This window comes from Natrix helvetica, assembly GCF_964273705.1.
Source record: "Natrix helvetica genome assembly, chromosome: 7".
Classification (NCBI taxonomy): domain Eukaryota; kingdom Metazoa; phylum Chordata; class Lepidosauria; order Squamata; family Natricidae; genus Natrix; species Natrix helvetica.
The window spans coordinates 7,866,482-7,882,954 of NC_138558.1; the positions used below are offsets into that span (position 1 = coordinate 7,866,482).

At 45.3% G+C, this 16,473-nt stretch overlaps 1 protein-coding gene and 1 long non-coding RNA gene across 9 annotated transcripts in view; both read right to left on the minus strand.

The window, feature by feature from the left end:
• RUFY3 (RUN and FYVE domain containing 3) overlaps nucleotides 1-15,644 on the minus strand; it is a 71,219-nt gene extending 55,575 nt beyond the window's left edge. For 4 of the 8 annotated variants that reach the window (XR_014175986.1, XM_081960381.1, XM_081960379.1 and 1 more), the window contains exon 1: nucleotides 15,165-15,644. Coding sequence is in view for 7 of the 8 variants with exons in the window: in XM_081960381.1 (XP_081816507.1) it covers nucleotides 15,165-15,432 (268 nt within the window). In the remaining variant the exon portion in view is untranslated. Of the gene's footprint in view, nucleotides 1-2,873; nucleotides 3,633-15,164 lie in introns of those variants that run through there. The other 4 variants (XM_081960380.1, XM_081960382.1, XM_081960384.1 and 1 more) reach the window with 4 other exon arrangements.
• The window catches only part of LOC309395857, a 98,289-nt gene that overhangs the window by 55,825 nt on the left and 25,991 nt on the right, over nucleotides 1-16,473 (minus strand). The window lies entirely within an intron of this gene.

Consider the following 16,473-nt stretch of genomic DNA (forward strand, 5'->3'; position numbering starts at 1 on the left):
TATGGTGAAGCGTCCTGTGAATGCTCTAATTATATAAAAGGGGTGGGTGGGAAGACACAACGACATACGATAAAATTAGATTTTGCTATCGTGTGAAAATTCCCCAGGGAAAATAGGATACTGCTTTCTAATCAGGAATCTGTAATTTACGGCCACTATATATGATGGATTAAATCCCATCTAGAAATATTCTCAGCTAGAATCAGAGATTAGAAATACAAAGCCACTTAAGTATCTATGGAAATTCTCGGTCATGGTTGTCCCAAAGGTGTTTTTTTCAGTTCAATTTAAATTCAGCAATCTATCTGCATTTAGAAGATAAAAGGGTGCTCTTTTGAAAACAGCCAAGTCCACATTTTGGACAGAGAAGACCGCTGGGTCAAAGAGGCCATCTATGTGTAAACTGGACAAGCCTCTCTCAACAGAGGTGGAGGGATATGACATGATCTATCTCCAATCTACAACACGGTCCTTCCAGCAGTCCCAAGAAAGTTCCACACCTGTCTGCAGTACAGGTAATCCTCAACTTACAGGAGTTCATTTAGTGACCATTCAAAATGACCACGGCACTGAAAAAAAAAGTGACTCCTGACTCCCTTTCACACTTACAACCCATGCTCCATGATCTCTGTGATCAAAATTTGGGAGCTTGGCAACTGATTCATATTTATGACCGTTGCAAGTGTCCTGGGTGTGTGTGTGTGTGATGCGATCCCCTTTTGGCGACCTTCTGAAAAGCAAAGTCAACGGGGAAGCCAGATTCACTTAACAACAGTGTTGCTAACTTAACAATCGCAGGGATTTGCTTAACGGCCGTGGCAAGAAATGGTGGTGGTGAAATGGGGCAAAATTCACTTTAACGTAGGTTTCGCTTCGCGACAGAGATGTTGGGCTCCATTGTGGTCGTAAGTCGAGGACTACCTCAGGTGACCCTGAGAAAACAGATTAACCTCCAAGTGGCCCCAATGACCCTCAGAGAGAGGGCTACTGACCAGATGATTGCAATGAATTTAGATCCTCCTATTCAATACAATACAGTACAATAGTAGAGTTGGGAAGGGACCTTGGAGGTCTTCTAGTCCAACCCCCTTCCTAGGCAGGAAACCCTATACCGTTTCAGACAGATAGCTATCCAACATCTTCTTAAAGACTTCCAGTGTTGGGGCATTCACAACTTCTGGAGGCAAGCTGTTCCCTGCCATTCAGCCAGAACTGAAGAAGCTTCTTGGATGAGAAGCGAAACATCTTCAAGGAAAAACAAAGGAAGTCCAGTTGCCTCTTGAAAAAAACACCTTTGGGAAGGAAAGCCACATCAAATGGCAGTTGAGCAGGGAACCTGTGCTTCATATGTCTAAGTCAGAGATGTGAATCAACAAAGAAAATGAACTGGCTACTCTTTGTGAAAGTAAGGAATGAGGAAAAAAGCCTCGGTTAACTTTGGATTTTCTTTAGGTCACCCTCACCTTGAAACGGGCTCAGGTAATCACAAGGTTGCCCATTGTGGTGACTGTCAAAAAGCAGGTGGCTTCCACATCTGTGGATGGGGGCATGATATTGCAAAAAAGCAAGAAGCTTTCACGTTGCTCCAAAAAAAGATGTTGCGCTAAAAAGAGATTTAAAGAGGGAACTAAATTCAAATCACCTTCACTGGCTGCTTCCTGCTTTTAAAATGAAACCTTTAATACAGAGATTAAATAATACCCTATACTGTTTACAACTCTATTTCCTATGGTCCCTTACCATATGATAAGTAATAATCCCATATCCCCTATAATTTCCTATTTATCTCCTCTCCCATCAAAACAGACCACCGTGAAGTATCTCTAAAAAGTCCCAAATGACCATTTACGGCATCTAAATTTTAAACCGTATCACTCCTTTCATAACCCATAAGTGGCATAGATTTTTTTTTAGATCAACAGCTTCAACAGAATAAGAGTCGGAAAGGACCTTGGAGGTCTTCTAGTCCAACCCCCAGCTCAGGCAGGAAACCCTATACCACTTCTGAAACCCTACACCACTTCTGACAACATCTTCTTAAAAACTTCCAGTGTTGGAGTATTCACAACTTCTGGAGGCAAGTTGTTCCACTGATTAATTGTTCTAAATGTCAGGAAATTTCTCCTTAGTTCTAGGTTGCTTCTCTCCTTGATTAGTTTCCACCCATTGCTTCTTGTCCAGCCCTCGGGAGCTTTGGAGAATAGTTTGACTCTCTCTTCTTTGGGGCAGCCCCTGAGATATTGGAACGCTGCTTATCATGTCACACTAACCTAGTCCTCCTTTTCATTAAACTAGACATACCCAGTTCCTGCAACCATTCTTTTGTCTTCGCCTCCAGTTCCCAAACCTTATTATTACAGCTAACCCCATTATTACATCACATTAATTAATAATGCCAGGACATTATTGCACCTAACCCTATTGTTTTGGGCCATTGTCCTCTACAGAAAAAATTAACCCCTTTTGCTAAAATAATAATAATAGTAGTAGTTTAGGCAGCTGAGATTCCACATTTAGATGTCGAGATGAATTTTCCTTCTAGTGCAGAAGAGAAGGAAAAACCCTCAGGTTATTTTGCTAGATCTTGCTGCAAAGAGCGCAGGTGTCTAGAAAAACAGAATAATCCCAGGGAAGACAACCATTTTTTCCCGGCTGTTGACCTTCACTCTTAACCACCCTTCCCGTTTTCCACAAATAAGCTGCTTTTTTTAAAAAAATGAGAGTCCATGGCATGGACCACATTCAAATGGAATAAGGTCATTCCATGTGTAATAAGACGGCTACCGTTTGACGGTGGGAAATGCACATACATCGCTGCTTTGGACTGCAACAAGCCTAGGTTTTTTTGCCTGTCCTCTCGGGGCCAACCATACCTTCTTGGCTCGGTTCGGGGTCGGGCGTAAGAGAGATGTCGTCCAGTTCTCTCAAACAGAGCCATTCTCCATCCATCGACACCCGGAATTTGCACAAATAGATGGTTTCCATGGCAGCCTGGGTGATCTTGTCTGTCGTTGGAGTTGGCGTTTCGCTTTGAGGCGTCAAAGCGGACATGATGATTCAGCTGATATAACAATAAAGCCGATTTTGGAGGGGGGGGGATTTAAAAAATAAATAAAACCAAGCGAAAATAAAACAAAACCATAAAAAGGGGAAGGGGGGAAAAAAAAACACCTTCCCCTCGAAGAGAAAAAAAACAATAATTCAAATAGCTGGGAAAGATTTGCCGGAGAGCAGACAATGCACTACTTTTGAGGGAAGTGAGGCGAAGGGGAAGGGGTGGGGGTGGGAAAAGAGACCCCTCCTCAGCTGTTTTCCTTCCTCCGGGTTTCTTCTGCAAAGCCGCACGGCCGTGCCCGCAAACTCGATGTGACTAGGAGCTATTATTCCTGAATAACCCCTTCGCGCACGGCCTCCGCATCAGGAGAGCAGGAAAAATAAAGAAATGCCAGACCTCTTAGCTGTCTCAGAAAAAGCTTTTGTCTTTTTTTTAAAAAAAAATGACAAAAACAACAACAACAAAAAAAAAAAACACCAATAACCACAAAAGGAAGAAGAGGAGGTATCCAGGATCCACGAAGACCGACAGCTGCTCTCTCTCTCTCTCTCTCTCTTTTTCTTTCTTTCTTTCTCTCTCTCTCTCTCTTGCCCCCTTCCGATCAACCCAGATTCAGAAAGATAATAGGATTGGATTGTGCGCAGTTAAAGAGGGTGTTGACCAAAATGGCTGACTAATGAACTAAAATGAAAATTCAGGCTCATGTGACCAGCTTGCTCTCCGCCGTAAGGCAAGCAATTCCCGAGATGCTTCATAGATGCAGGAGGAAGAAGAAGTCAGCCAATTCCGTCCTCAGCATCTCTTCGTCTGCTTAACCGGAGCTAATCTAACCCACCACCAGGCACAAAAGGGATGTAAACATGCTTTCCATCATTCTTTTTTTAGCTATACAATTTGGGATGTGGAATGGATTTCCAGAGGAAAAATTGCAGACTGCAGGACCCCGGAGAAATACTGAGGGCACAGATAAACCTCCAAGTGCTTCAAAGACCCTTTAAAAGGATGCAATTGTCCAGCTGTCTGCAAGGTGTATAAATCCTTCTGTTTCCCACTATCCTGTCAGAACTGAAAAAGCATCTTGGATAAGAAGCGAAACGTCTTCAAAAGAAAAAAAAACCAAAAAGGTTTTGGGGGAAAAAAAGCACCTTTGGGATCATCAACCTCAGATGTTTCCCAGTTTCAAAACACCTTTAGCACACATGCTTATTCTTTTGCAAACAGGTCCATTTCCTGAACGGGGAGACTGTGTCCCCTAAATGCATCCTTTCTGTACGTAATTAGCACCCATGCCAGGGAAAATAGATAGATAGATGGATGGAGGGAGGGAGGGAGGGAGGGAGGGAGGGAGGGAGAGAGAGAGAGAGAGAGAGAGAGAGAGAGAGAGAAAGAGAGAGAGAGAGAAGCGATTCTGCTAAGTACCATACGATGCTTGGCATAGGCATATTATTTGCAAGCCGCGTAATGGACCAATTCTAACCACAGCATGTTTGCAACGTGGGTGACGACGGCATATTTCGTAGCTAACGCCGATTACTCTGAAAAGTTCGCAGGTGCAACAGAACAGATCAGTCTGTAGTAAAAAAAGATTTACCTCAGTTTGTAGTAAAATTTTAACCTGAGTTTGCAGCTAATGTAAACAGATTTATTTACCTCCCAGGAGAATCATATGGAAAAAGAGACTTCCATTTCCATTTCCTGGAGACGCTCGTTACTGCTTATTATGTTTAATCTGGAGTTATTTTCATAAAAACTGAGATATGACTAAGAATGACCCTAGAACCAGGATGGTAGAGCTTTGGCATGCATGCCACAGGTGGCACACGGAGCCATGTTTGCCGCCACGCAAGCCGTTAGCTCTGGCACACATGCACACACCAGCCAGCTGATTTTCAGCCTTCCAGAGGCCCGGGGGAAGCAGTTTCCACCCGCCCCAGGCTTCAGGAAAGCCTCCGGAGCATAGGGAGGGCAAAAAACAGGCCCAATGGGCCAACCGAAGTTCGGAAACGATCCGTTTCTGGTTTCTGGAGGGCCTCTGGGGGTCAGGGGAAGGCCATTTTTGCCCTCACCAGGCTTCAGGAAAGCCTCCAGAGCTTGGGGAGAGCAAAAACTACTCCTCCCAGCATGGGGCAGGGTGTCGCGCGCACATGCGCGGGTTTGGGGTCATAGGTGCATTGATTTGTGGGTGTGGGCATGTATGTGGATGCACGCACAAACATAAATGCCTTTACCAAAAGGTTAGCCATCACTGCCCTGGAAGAAATTGTCACTGGGTGGATCTGAAATGATCGAAAGACACTTCACACAGAGAATAAATAATTAATCTGGATAACAATTTGGCTGTTTCAAAGTCATCTTGGATCTTGCTTGAATCTGCCATTAGGAGCATGCTTGAATTAAATATGCAGCTACTTCTCAATTTGCAAGCAAGCAAAAGGGACAAGCAAGACCGATGGGGAAGCCAGGCTCATTTTGCCGAATTAACAACTGCAGTGATTCACTTAATAACTGTGTCAAGAAAGGTCATGAAATGGAGCAAAATTCACTTAACAACTGACTCTGATAGCAACAGCAATTTTGGGCCCAATTGTGGTTGTAAATCGAGGGCTACCTGTCATCTTTTATAAGTTCCACGCACCTTTCTACCAAGTAGGAGCCATTCTCCATGCCGTTAAGACCTTGCAAATCAAAATTATGCTAAGGTTCCAGCTTTATTTTTGTAATAAGTTTAGTTCCCACAGTTTACAATTAAAGGACTCTTAACACAAACATTATAACCAAGTAATTCAGTGAGAGAATGGTGACTATCATATTTCGGCAAACATATTAGAGCCAGTGAGTATAATTTCCTTACTAGCAGCTTCCTACGATGTAAACCTTCTCCTAGGGAATTTCATTCACCACAATGGTGTAACCAGAAGCGTACATTAAAATCATTATATATCAGAAACTAATCAATGCTTTGGTTCAGAGTAGGTAACCTTTCCTTGATTCTTCATTCTCATTACTTTGTTTCAGTAATACAGGTGGGAAAATACATCAGTGCATTCTTTGCTCAAGGGTATTCGAGGATTAAAATTCAGAAACAGGTGCTACAAGATGGAACGTCATGTATATTATCTAATTAAGGAAGCTGCTTGTTTTTTCATAACAGTATATTACTTCATTTGGCTTCAGTTTGGTTTTCATTAGCGCTATCTTTGGTCTTTGCTATCTCACATCTTATTTTACACTTACTAGTAGCGATGTACAAAACATTTTGCATTCAAAACACTTCCACTTCAAAACAACCATTCTGAAGTGTCAGAACGTGTTGTTTCAATCCACTTCCAATCTCGCTGGAAGAGGAGAAGAGATGAATGGGGATATGAAAAGAATAGAATAGAATAGAGGGAAGGGAAGGGAAGGGAAGAGAAGGGAATGGAAGATAAGAGAAAAGAAGAGAAGAATGGGATATGAATGGAATGGAATAGATTAGACTAGACTAGACTGGACTGGAGGGGAGAGGAGATGAATGGGATATGAATGGAATGGAATGAAATGGAATAGAATAGAAGGGAAGGGAAAGGAAGAGATGAATTGGGATATGAATGGAATGGAATGGAACAGAACAGAGTGTTGGTCTTCTAGTCCAACCCCCTACTTAGGCAGGAGACCCTACACCACTTCAGACAAATGGTTATAATACACTAGACTAGACTAGACTAGAATAACAGAGTTCAAAGGGACCTTGGAGATCTTCTAGTCCAACCCCTGCTTAGGCAGGAGACCCTACACCACTTCAGACAAATGATTATAGACTAGACTAGACTAGACTAGAATAACAGAGTTGGAAGGGACCTTGGAGGTCTTCTAGTCCAACCCCCTGCTTAGGCAGGAAACTCTACACCACTTCAGACAAATGGTTAGAATAGAATAGAATAAGAGTTGGAAGGGACCTTGGAGGTCTTCTAGTCCAACCCCCTGCTTAGGCAGAGACCCTACACCACTTCAGACAAATGGTTAGAATAGAATAGAATAAGAGTTGGAAGGGACCTTGGAGGTCTTCTAGTCCAACCCCCTGCTTAGGCAGAGACCCTACACCACTTCAGACAAATGGTTAGAATAGAATAGAATAAGAGTTGGAAGGGACCTTGGAGGTCTTCTAGTCCAACCCCCTGCTTAGGCAGGAAACTCTACACCACTTCAGACTTCAGGTTATCTAATATCTTCTTTAAAACTTCCAGTGTTGGATTTGGTTCATCCCAGCTTTCAAACATCGCAGCCCTGAAGAGCTTGATGTTTCCTGCTTTAAGGATGCAAAGCCCTGAAAAAAAATATATTTTCCTAGTACCTAAAATAGCAATAAAATTAATTCCAAAGCAGAAAAGCACGTTACGGGCATTAGTTTTGACATGGACTGTCAAAACACTTTAAACCTACCTGACTATGCACTGTTTAGGCAGCAAAATGCTTTGGGCAAATCCAGGCTTTATATAGAAGATTTGTACAGATCTTGAAAAATCAAGCCATGCTCCCCACCATTTTGCATCGACTCCTAGTCATTATTAAAATTATTGACAACAAATTGCTCTTTGATTGGGTAAGGTTTTTTTTAAAAAATCAGTAAGCACTAGATGGATGGTAGTCATGGAAACATGATCAAAGCCTGCTCCCTAAAATAATCTACCACCCACCTACTACCCAGTGCGCGCTACTTTAATGGTTAATAAAATTAACCCAAAAACCAGCTAGCCAATGTGCATACCTGTTTTTTGGCTGTTTTTTGGATGTTTGGGGGGTGATTTTCCAGCTGTTTTTCCAGCTGTTTTCAGGCCATTTTGAGGCAGTTTTCAGGCCAAAAACAGCCCAAAAAAGGGCCTGAAAACAGCCCAAAAAACAGCTTGAAAACAATCCAAAAAACAACCTGAAAACAGCCCGAAAAACCGCCTGAAAAAGCCCCCAAAACAGCCTGAAAACAGCCCCAAAGTGGCCTGGAAAAAGGCCCAAAATACGGCCTGAAAACCCCTGCAAAAAACAGCCTGAAAACAGCCCGGAAAACAGCCTGAAAAGCCCCCCAAACAGCCCCAAAAATGGCCTAGAAAAAGGCCCAAAATACGGCCTGAACCACCCCCCCCCCAAAAAAAAACAACCTGGAAAACTGCCCGAAAAACGGCCTGAAAATGGCCCCAAAACCAGCCTGTTTTGGGGGCGTTTTTCGTGTTGTTTTCAGGCCATTTTCCAGCACTCCGGAGTCCCGCAAAGACCACATGGCCGGCGCACAAATGCTCACTGAAACTAGAAAAGCAGCTGGCGATGCCGTAGGTACCCACCGAGAGGGCTCTGCGTGCCACCTCTGCCACAGGTTCGCCATCACAGTACTAGGCACTAGCGGTGGATCCGTGTGGCCAAAAGGAGATAATGTCGAAAGAGAAGCGCGGTTAAGATCTTCCAAGTTTTCATTCTTGTTTTGGCGCCTTCCTTGACTTCAGATAGAACACATATGTTCTCCCCTTCAGTTTTGCAAACGGTTTCATAAAAATAAATGTCTGATTCACCAACAGTTGGGCCAAATTAGCCTGCTGCTTCATTTACTCTTCAAGCGTATGAGTAACGTGATATCCGACTGGTAAAACTTGAATTTGAGCTGCCAGTTAGCTTCTACTCTGCATCTGTTTGTCTCTACAAGCACCACAGGCAAACATCCTTGTTTGCAGCTGTAATCAACTGATCACTGATTCGTTTTTTAATCATTTATTTATCATCATCAGCTTTTAATGACCCCATGATCCCTTGCAGGGTGGAGTCTTGGGTAACTGAGTGGAGCTGAGGGCTTACTGGCCGGATGCTACACCTGTCGCCAATGAGGAGTTATATTCGGCAGATATATTCTCATCGTGCCCAGAGAGAGAAATATCTGCCTCTACCTAGGAGCGAACTCACAGCCTCCTGATTTGGAGGCGAGAATTCTACCTTTGGGCCACCACACCGCTCATTTATTATTTATTTTTATCCTGTCTTTATTATTTTTGCAAACAACTCAAGGCAAAGAACATACCCAACCACACCTCCCTCCTATTTTCCCCACAACGCCGACCCTGTGAGGTAGGTTGGGCTGACTGACCTAAAGTCACCCAGCTGACATTCATGCCTGAGGCTGGACTAGAAGTCACTGGCTCCTGGTGATTGGTTCAAAGTCAGCCATGTGAAGTTCATGTCTAAAGGTACCACTTGAACTGATAATATGTTGGTGACTGGCCTGAAGTCACCCAGCTGGCTTTCATGGCTAAAGTGGAACTAGAACTCACAGCCTCCTGGTGCCTGGCCCAAAGTCACCCAGCTGACTTTCATGCATTAAGGGGGGGACTAGAACTCACTGTCTCCTGGCGATTGGCCCAAAACCACCCAGCCAGCTTTGGTGCCTAAGGTGAGACTAGAACTCTCAGTCTCCTGGTGATTGTCCCAAGTCCCCCAGATGATTTTCATGGCTAACCTGAACTCATGGTCTCCCGCTTTCTAGCCCAGTCTCCTGATTGCTGTTTCAATTCTTTTATAGACCAGGTAAGGTCCAGCTATGTAAGGTTCAGCACCAACTGGATAATGGCACAAAAATCAATCAACCACTAAGTATATCTTCTTCCATATTAATCTGTTCACTAGGAGCTCTCAATCCCTAAAAGTGACATGACATGCCAGGCTTTTAAATATCATATCCACGGAAAGTTATTTTTATTACTTTAAGCAAGTTGTTTTTAGTGGTTTGATTCTTTGGGGCCAATTTTTAATTCACTTTGTAATATTTGCAGTGTCTACAAACAGAACCCAACATGATGCCACCAATTTCATTGCATACATGAGGTACAATGACAATAAACTATACCTAGATCTGGAAGTGTTTGTTTAGAAAGCAACAAACATTTCCTGAATTCTTCCTCTTACAATTATATTTATGATTTGTATGAATGCATAAATACATTTATACAAATACATTTATAATAAATGCCTTAAAATTCTTTAGCCTGCCTGCTTTCTTTTGCTGAAGCAATATACCTCTCTGGTTATTTAGGACCAAAGAACACACAAAAGCTAAGATAGAAGGAAAAGTAAAACAAAAAAGTACATACAGATAATCCTGTAAACCTCTTAGAACAGGAGTCACCAATTTTCCGGACCTCGGGGACCATTAAATTCATACTTTTAAATTCCGTGGACTACTAATATGATCTGCCTAATGACTGGGGGTGGGGAGGGACGCTTGGCCAGGTGATCATGTGATTGGGTGGGCGTGACCAACTCAATGTCACTTACGTGGATGGGCGCCTCACCGGCCTCTACTCGCCCCTCCCCTCCCAGCCCCTCCTCACCTGCCCGCCGGCTCCTTAGAGCCCCAACAGGAAGCAGTTGCTGGAGAAAGAGCTGGCAAAACAGCTCAGTTCAAATTGGATCTGACCGAGAAGGAGGCTCAGCAGAAGCACCTCACTGAGGACTACGAGCATAGGCTTTCCAAGCAGAGGGAAGATCTGCGGGAGAGCAAGGTCAGGTACCGGCGCCTGGAGGCTCAGTGGGCTGAAATGGTCAACCAGTTCCAGGCCATGATGCAGTCCCACTGGAACGAGGCCCTTTGAGTCTTCTCCACCAGCGGCGCTTCCCGCCAGCCTTCGCCCAAAGCCCCACACCGGGAGGCTGAAGCAGACCCCAATTTCTGCCCCCCTCCGATCTGCAGAAAAAGACATCAAAGGGGGAGACTCTCTGCAGCAACACAAACGTTCATTGCACGTATCCGGCCCAGGGGCCGTAGTTTGAGGAGCCCTGATTTAGTGCAATATTAAAAAAAAAATGCAAATAATTTTTCTGCAGAGCACCAAGTTTTTCACGGACCATCGGTTGGTGACCGTTGGCTTAGAAAGCACTGTGTATAAAGAAAGCAGTGTGAAGCGATATATAAGTCTAAGCGCTTATTGCTATTAGGCACAATGCCCGTGGAGTGACTTTGTCACTTTCTCTCAACTATAAGAAGCAGGAAATGAGAAACCTTGCCCAGAAAACTGCACAAACTTGCCCAGGCAATCTCCAACAATTAGACACAACTGAATAGAAGAAGAAGAAGAAAAAAAAAACCCGACTGATTTATATAATGATCCCTCCAAAATAGAACAAAATGTTTTAATGGGTCTCTAAAGGGACAATAAAAAAACCTATTTTTTTTCTACTGAAAAGTAGAAAAACTTATATAATGCATACAAATGACACCTGGTCAGATTATAAACACATTCCTGCATGCTGAATACCATCCATTACTAACATAAAAACAGCTCAATTCTGCTTCTATCACATCCCCGGAACACACCTAAGCCCTTCTACCAATTGAAAAAGGTAATTAGCATTACAGAAACATAGAAAATCTTTTTTTTTTCCCCCAGAGCCAAATTCTCCTCTTGACTAAATTAAGCAGAGACTCACTTTGAATCTATTGGAGTTCCCAGTTACTTAACAAACATTTCCACATAGATTCCTTGGGTATGTACAAAACTGGTTTGTCCTCTACCTACGGCCATTCATTTAGGGAATCATTTAAAGTTACAGCAGCACTGAAGTCAGTGACTTATGGCTGGTTTTCACACTTACGACCACTGCAGCCTTCCCTATGGTCACATGGTCTAAATTCTGGCAGTTTGCAACTGGCATGTATTTATGTCTGTTTCACTGTCCAGGGGTCATCTGATCACCAATCGGCCTCCAGCAAGCAAAATCAGTGGGGGAAGCCAAATTCACTTAATGACGTCTTTCACTTAACAAGGTCATAAAACAGGGAGCATCTTAACAGCTGTCTTGCTTAGCAATGGAGATTTTGGGCTCAACTGTAGTCATAGGTCAAGGACTGCCTATACTTTCTTTAAGGCCTGATTTACCCTTTAAAGAGGAATTTTCCAATCTATAAAGAAAAGGAAACTTTCATTCCACAGACAAATTCAGAGAGTGTTATTCGTTTTAAGTTTCTTCTACATTCCAAAGAGAGAATCTATTTTTTTTCCTTGTGTTCGGTTTAAAGTGGATTTTTCCAAAGTATTAGCCACCATATAAATCCTAGGGCTAAATGGGACCTTGGAGACCTTCTAGTCCAACCCCGCTGCCCCAAGGAAAAACAAGTCCTTATTCCATCTGGGACAAATAGTTATCCAAACTCTTCTTGAAATCTTCAGCAAAAGACAGATTTCCAAGAGGATCTTTCCCCATTTGATCCTTCAGGTTTCCAGTGGTACATTCATTATCACCATAACTGAGTCCATTTACTTTCTGATGGTTATAACAGAATATCAGAGATGGGAGGGACATTGGAGGTCTTCTAGTCTCACCTCCTGCTTAGGCAGGAAACCCTGCACCACTTCAGACAAATGGCTATCCAACATCTTCTTAAAAACTTCCAATGTTGGAGCATTCACAATTTCTGGGAGTCAAGTCGTTCCACTGATGAATTGTTTTAACTGTCAGGAAATTTCTCCATATTCCTAGGTTGCTTCTCTCCTTGATTAGTTTCCACCCATTGCTTCTTGTTCTACCCTCAGGTGCCTTGGAGAATAGGTTGACCTCCTCTTCTTTGTGGCAGCTCCTCAAATATTGGAAGACTGCTATAATGTCACCCTTAGTCCCTTCTTTTCTCTTCCTCTCTTTCTTTCAACCTTTTCTAGCATACCATCATCACTCCTATCTAAGGAAAGGGCTGATATTTATTTTTCTTTGCATCTATCTTTAGTCTTCCTAATGACAACATTTCCAGTTGCAATGTATGGCTGGGAAAGGTGGACCATAAGAAAGGCTGAGTGCCAAAGAACTGAGGCCTTTGAACTATAGTGTTGGAGAAGACTCCTGCAAGTCCCTTGGACTGCAAGGCGATCAAACCGATATGCAGATGATACCACTTCAGCCAAGAAATTAAAAGACGCTTGTTCCTGGGGAGGAAAGCTATGGCAGATCTAGACAGCATACTAAAAAGCAGAGACATCACCCTACCAACAAAAGTGCGCATAGTCAATGCTATGGTTTTCCCAGTTGTAATGTATGGCTGTGAAGGTTGGACCATAAGGAAGGCTAAGCGCCAAAGAATTAAGGCCTTTGAATGATGGTGCTGGAGAAGACTCCTGCAAGTCCCTTGGATTGCAAGGCCATCCAACCGGTCAGTCCTAGAGGAGATCAACCCTGATTGCTCTTTAGAAGGCCAGATCCTGAAGAGGAAACTCAAATACTTTGGCCACCTAATGAGAAGGAAGGGCTCCCTGGAGAAGAGCCTCATGCTGGGAAAGATGGAGGGCAAGAGAAGAAGGAGACGACAGAGAATGAGGTGGCTGGATGGAGTCACCCAGCCAGTCAGTGTGAGCTTAAATCAGGGGTGTCCAAACTTGGGAACTTTAAGACTTGTGGACTTCAACTCCCAGAATTCCCCAGCCAGCAACTCCCAAAATTCCCCAGCATGGCTGGCTGGGGAATTCTGGGAGTTGAAGTCCACAAGTCTTAAAGTTCCCAAGTTTGGACACCCCTGGCTTAAATGAACTCCAGAGGATGGTAGAGGACAGGAAGGCCTGGAGGAACGTTGTCCAGGGGGTCACGATGGGTCAGACACGACTTCGCCACTAACAACAACGACAACACAGTTAGCCAAGGCATCTGCCACTATAATAAGAAGTCTCTCTGGAGTGCTATTTTTCTCCAAAATCAGCCACTTTTTCTCCCCAAAGATTGAAGGAAACTGGTGCAAAGGAAAAAAGGGGGGGAGGGGGGAGAAAACAGAGGCTGTGAGTTGTAAGCCCAGGCATTTTCTTGGAAGGCAATTTCCAAAAAGTTTTTCAATACCTAAAGGCTGCCACAAAGAAGAGGGGATCAGTCCATTTTCCAAGCACCTGAAAGCAGGGCGAGAAACAATGGATGGAAACTAATCAAGGAGAGAAGCAACTCAGAACTAAGGAGGAGTTTCCTGGCAATGAGAGCAATTAAACAGTGGAACAACTTGCTTCAACTTGTGAATGCTCCAACACTGGAAGTTTTAAAGAAGATGTTGGACAGCCATTTGTCTGAAGTGGTGTCCTGCTTGAACTGGGGGATGGACTAGAAGGCCTCCAAGTTCCCTTCCAATTCTATTATTCCCTTATTCTATTAAATTATCTCTGATAGCCACTTTGCTGGGGGGGGGGGGTTAGCTGGCACCCACCTTCAGCCAAAGCAGCTTCCCTTGAAAGAGACTTTAACCCACTGAATAAATAAAACCTCAGTTGCTGACACTGCAAAGCAGGTGACAAAGTGGCTTGAAGGACTGGAAGGGAGGGTGAGGAGGGAGGGCAGCCATTCACACTCCCGGCTTTGGAGAAGACCCCAAAAAGGGAATGAATACACACACACACAAACACCGAGCAAGCAAGACGGTGAGTGAGGAAGGAAGGTAGCCATTCACACCTGGGTTTGGACAAGACCTCCCCCCCAAAAGGAAAACACACACATATACGCACAGAGGGAGGGTAAGTGGGAAGGCAGGGTAGCCATTCAAACACAGGTTTTGGAGAAGAGCCCCCCCCCAAAAGACACACACACACACACAAACACAATTAGTGAGGAGGGAGGGTAGCCATTCACACCCAGGTTTTGGAGAAGACCCCCCCCCAAAAGACACACACACACACACACAGACAAACACACGATTAGTGAGGAGGGACGGTAGCCATTCACACCCAGGTTTTGGAGAAGACCCATCCCCCAAAAGGGATTGACACACACTCACAGTTACAAACATATATACACACACAGGAAGGGTGAGTGAGGAGGGAGAATAGCCAGTTCACACCCAGGCTTTGATGAAGCCCCCCCAAAAAAAAGGGGGTGAGAGAACACACATACACACACACACACACACAGGGTAAGAAGTAGGAACAGCAGCTTCCCTTGAAGGATTTGGGACGTGTGTGTGTGTGCAGAGAGCAGGGTGTGCCAACCCGGAGACCGGCTGCCAAACCCTTTGACAGCAGAGACTCTCTCTACCCATCCACCCAGGGCTGGGGATTATGGGAGCCCAGATAGGAAGAAGACACCACCACCCAAGTTGGGGAGCGGCGGGAGAGGAAGCGGGCCAAGGGGGAAGGCTGCTACTCACGAGCGCCGCCGGTCCGCGGTTGGGCGGCCTCGGGCCCGACGTAGCTGAGCAGGACGGGCAGCGGGGCGCCACGAGGGCCCGGCGGCGCGGCGCGCCAAGCGCTTTGGGGCTGCGCTCCGGGCGCGGCGGTGGCGGCGCCTCCTCCCCGGCCGGGGTAGAGGAGGAAAAAAGGGGGCGAGTCCGGCGGCGCCTCCTCCTCCTCCTCCTCTCCGTCCGCTTCCCCGTCGGCCTCCCGGCGTTGGACGCCGCGGACGCCGGAGCTCTCCATGCGGGCCAAGCGCCGGGTCCCCCTCGGCCTCTCCAAGCGCGCGCGCCGCAGGTCGCAGGCAACTTCGCTCCGCCGCCGCCGCCGCCTCTCCGCCGAACAACCCAGCTCGGGCCCAGCCGGCCTGGGGGTGGAGTATGGGGTTGGGGGTGGGGGGAAAGCCTCGCCTTCACCCGGCCCCTCGCCGAGCTCCGCCCCGCCGGCCCCGACTTCGGCCGGCCTCCTCGGCGCGCGCCCCGGCTCCTCCCCGGAGCGCACGGCAGAGGCAGCCCGAGGAGGCGGGATCGGAGTAGTAGTTGTAGATCCCCGGGAAGGGTGGTCGATCCATCCGTCAGAATAGAGCTGGAAGGGACCTTGGAGGTCTTCTAGTCCAGCCCCCTCCTCAAGCGGGAGGCCCGAGGCCATTTCAGATAAGCGGCTGTCCAATGTCATCTTGGAAACCTCCAGTGATGGAATATCCATGACTTCTGGTGGCAAGTTGTTCCACTGGTTGTTCTCAATGCCAAGAAATCTCTCCTTAATTCCAGGTGGGCTCGTTTGCTGAGCCTAATCTCACTCCCCCCCCCCCAAATTAGTTTTCATTTTTTTGGCAGGGGCTAATGGGATGTTTTTTTCTCACACATTTTCTTTCTAATTTCTTGAGAACTACCTTGGGTTCTTGGGTTTCTTGTCTAAGCAGAGGGTTGGACTAGAAGACTTCCAAGGTTCCTTCCAATTCTGTTATTCTATTCTATTCTATTCTATTCATTTGTCTGAAGAGGTGTAGGGTCTCCTCCCTAAGCAGGGGGTTGGACTAGAAGACCTCCAAGGTCCCTTCCAACTCTGTTATTCTATTCTATTCTATTCTATTCTATTCTATTCTATTCTAACCATTTGTCTGAAGTGGTGTAGAGTTTCCTGCCTAAGCAGGGGGTTGGACTAGAAGATCTCCAATGCCCCTTCCACTTCTGTTATTCTATTCTATTCTACTCTACTCCATTTTCTATTCTATTCTGTCTTTCTCTCTGCTGTACAAATAGTCCTCAACTTGCAACAGTTCATTTA